At 41.9% G+C, this 2523-nt stretch overlaps 1 protein-coding gene across 2 annotated transcripts in view; it reads left to right on the top strand.

Moving 5' to 3' along the window:
• LMLN (leishmanolysin like peptidase) overlaps positions 1-2497 on the top strand; it is a 39053-nt gene extending 36556 nt beyond the window's left edge. Inside the window, exons 9-10 of one of the 2 annotated variants that reach the window (XM_045287556.1) lie at positions 989-1106; positions 2295-2497. In XM_045287556.1, coding sequence (XP_045143491.1) covers positions 989-1106; positions 2295-2300 — 124 coding nt within the window. In that variant the 3' untranslated portion in view covers positions 2301-2497. Of the gene's footprint in view, positions 1-988; positions 1290-2294 lie in introns of those variants that run through there. The other variant, XM_013007142.2, reaches the window with a different exon arrangement.
• Positions 2498-2523: the final 26 nt, after the last annotated feature.

The raw sequence follows: 2523 nt of genomic DNA, 5'->3' as shown, positions 1-2523 counted from the left end.
CCCCCCATTTGTTGTTGTTTGATTATTGACTTCTCTGAACTAACTTTAGAACGCCCATTCTTGGTCAGATGTGACCACTGAAGTCGCTGTTTGGTTTACTTCATGGTTCGCTAACAACTCGGTAGAAATTTCGTGAAGATGTTGATGTCTTCACTTCCAGCACTCATCCAGTTGTCAATACTGCCCTAACCTCAGCTTACAAGAGATAAGAGTGTTCTGGATCTTCCCTGAGTTGGTTCATAGCTCTCAGCCCACTCAGCCCAGGGCATGCTGGTGGCCCCCCTAACGTTCCTACTAATCTTGTACTTTGTGTTGTCAATTTGATCCTGTATAAATAGGTCTTAAGAGTATTGTGTTACCCAAATAAAGTGCTTTCAGAAGTCTGAGAATAAAAGTTAAAGACAAGCAAAAAGCATAATGTTTGAAGTAGATATTTTTTATTAGTTAAACTCAAGTATTGCTAGATTTGAAGAAGACCTTCAGAGAGATTTTTTGTGTAAGGTTTAAAAGTTATAATAGGGCAATAGTTTCAAAGGTTTATTCAGCCTCCATGGCTCAAGAAAGCTTGGAGTCTGTGAGGATTTGAAACCTTATTCTGCATTTTCCTTTTGATCAGGATTATTCTATAGACTCTTCGATAGAAATGTTCAGGAGTTGTAGTTAGGTACCATCCAGTTCTTGTGCTCTCATGGCAATGGAAGCGATGTTTATCGAGGTCATTAGCCACACATTGTGTGCCAAGAGGAAGTCATTAATTTAGTCAACTATTAGCTAGGGTAGATCGATCCTTCCAGACTTCTGTGTCCTCACCTACAACACAGTGATGGCAGCCTCATAGAGTTGTTAAAAGATTAAATTAGAAAATGTTTATCAATACTTACATAATCAACTTTGAAACATTTCAATCTCGTAACTGACATTATGAGCACTTAAATTTAAATGGTGGTGACTTCACAAAAATGACTATCTTCCCCTTCTGTAATTATAGTCTTGGATTATATCAGTGGAGTGATAAAGTGGTTCGAACAGTGGAGAGATTATGGGATGTTCGTGATAATAAGAGAGTTCATCACACTGTCTATCTCCTAGTAACACCCCGTGTGGTTGTAAGTATTCCTTAGACTGTTCCCAAACCACAAGCCACTTGCTCTTTTGCTTCATTATTTCTCTTTCTTTGCTAATCATTATTAGTTAAGAATTTTGTGGTTTCAGAACCTTACGGTAGGAAAAGTAATCTGAAGCCAGTACAGATATGTGGGGGAAAGGCCAGCCCCCCACAACTAATTGTGGGTTTGATTGGCGCAATTGTACAGTTGAAATATATATATATGAAATAAAGTCATTGAGAGCATGAGAGATAAAAAAGAGATTGAAATAATGGAGTCAGACACATTTCATGGTAGCACGCTCACCTCAGCCCCACTTGGTGGTCCACATGGAGATGGGAGACTGGAGGGCAGGAATGAGGGGGAGGGGAAGGAGGACAAGGGAAAAGGAACAGGGGAGAGAGGACCAGAGAGGAGAGGGAGCCGATGAGAGGCCAAGGGGGATCTTTATTGCTAGCCCAGGCTTATATACCTTTGGGGGGCATGCAAGCCCACTAATTACAGGTAAAGACTTACGTCACAGGAAGGGATTGCACTACAGGTTATACAGCAATGAGAGGAGGACACCTAGGAGGACAACTAGGGATATGGACATACACGCAATAGCAAGAGGGAGGGATTGGGAGTATACATGTGACAAGATGGGCGGATCCTAGATTCAGGATGGCAGCCTAACTTTGGATGTCACTGAGCAGGTTTGATCCGTTCTCTGGCTCACTATAGAAACCATTATCAGTAGGGTGTATATCCCACTTACAGGGACCAGACTTATGGTCACAAGCCTTTAGGGACAAGTAGCCCATTGTCCTTAACAGCAGGGAGTGGGGCTCTACTTTTGGTGGGACCAGAGAGTAGTCTGGCAACTGACTGCCTTCAGGGAGGTAACTTGATAATCATTTACCTTTAGTTGCAAGCAGTGTCCCAGGTCTAACATATATTTGGGGGAGACAACTTGGGAGACATCTTTCTGTCTCCCACCCAGATGCACTACACGACAGAGAAACCCGAGGAGAGGGAAGTTTGGTAGTGATTCTCGTGGGCCTCATCCTACATGCTGCCTTAAGTCGGCATCTCATGATATCACTAGTACTATTTTTAGTATTGCTTATTATTCCATTTGTGGTTCTTTTTACTCGTAAATGTAATGAAAGAAGCCTGTTACTTCTTCCCCTTTCTTGACCTCTGAAGGTGTGACCTGCTCTGGGATGTTTGTCATCACTGAGAGATAAATCAATTATGCCGAGTGGTACTCGATTGAACAGAATGTCCTCCTATGAAGACTCCCCTATAACAAGAGCAGAAGTTTATGTCAGCGTTAAGGTGGTTGACGATGCAACATTTATACATGGCAACCTACTCGTCTGACTTTCTGAAATACAAGTAACAAAGTAAAAGGCTTCAAATAGAGTATAAAATA

Source organism: Echinops telfairi, unplaced genomic scaffold (genome assembly GCF_000313985.2).
Source record: "Echinops telfairi isolate 266 unplaced genomic scaffold, ASM31398v2 ScPeMD7_17;HRSCAF=63, whole genome shotgun sequence".
In the NCBI taxonomy this organism is placed as follows: domain Eukaryota; kingdom Metazoa; phylum Chordata; class Mammalia; order Afrosoricida; family Tenrecidae; genus Echinops; species Echinops telfairi.
The sequence above is the reverse complement of the archived record's forward strand: the minus strand, read 5'-3'. Positions and strand labels throughout refer to the sequence as shown.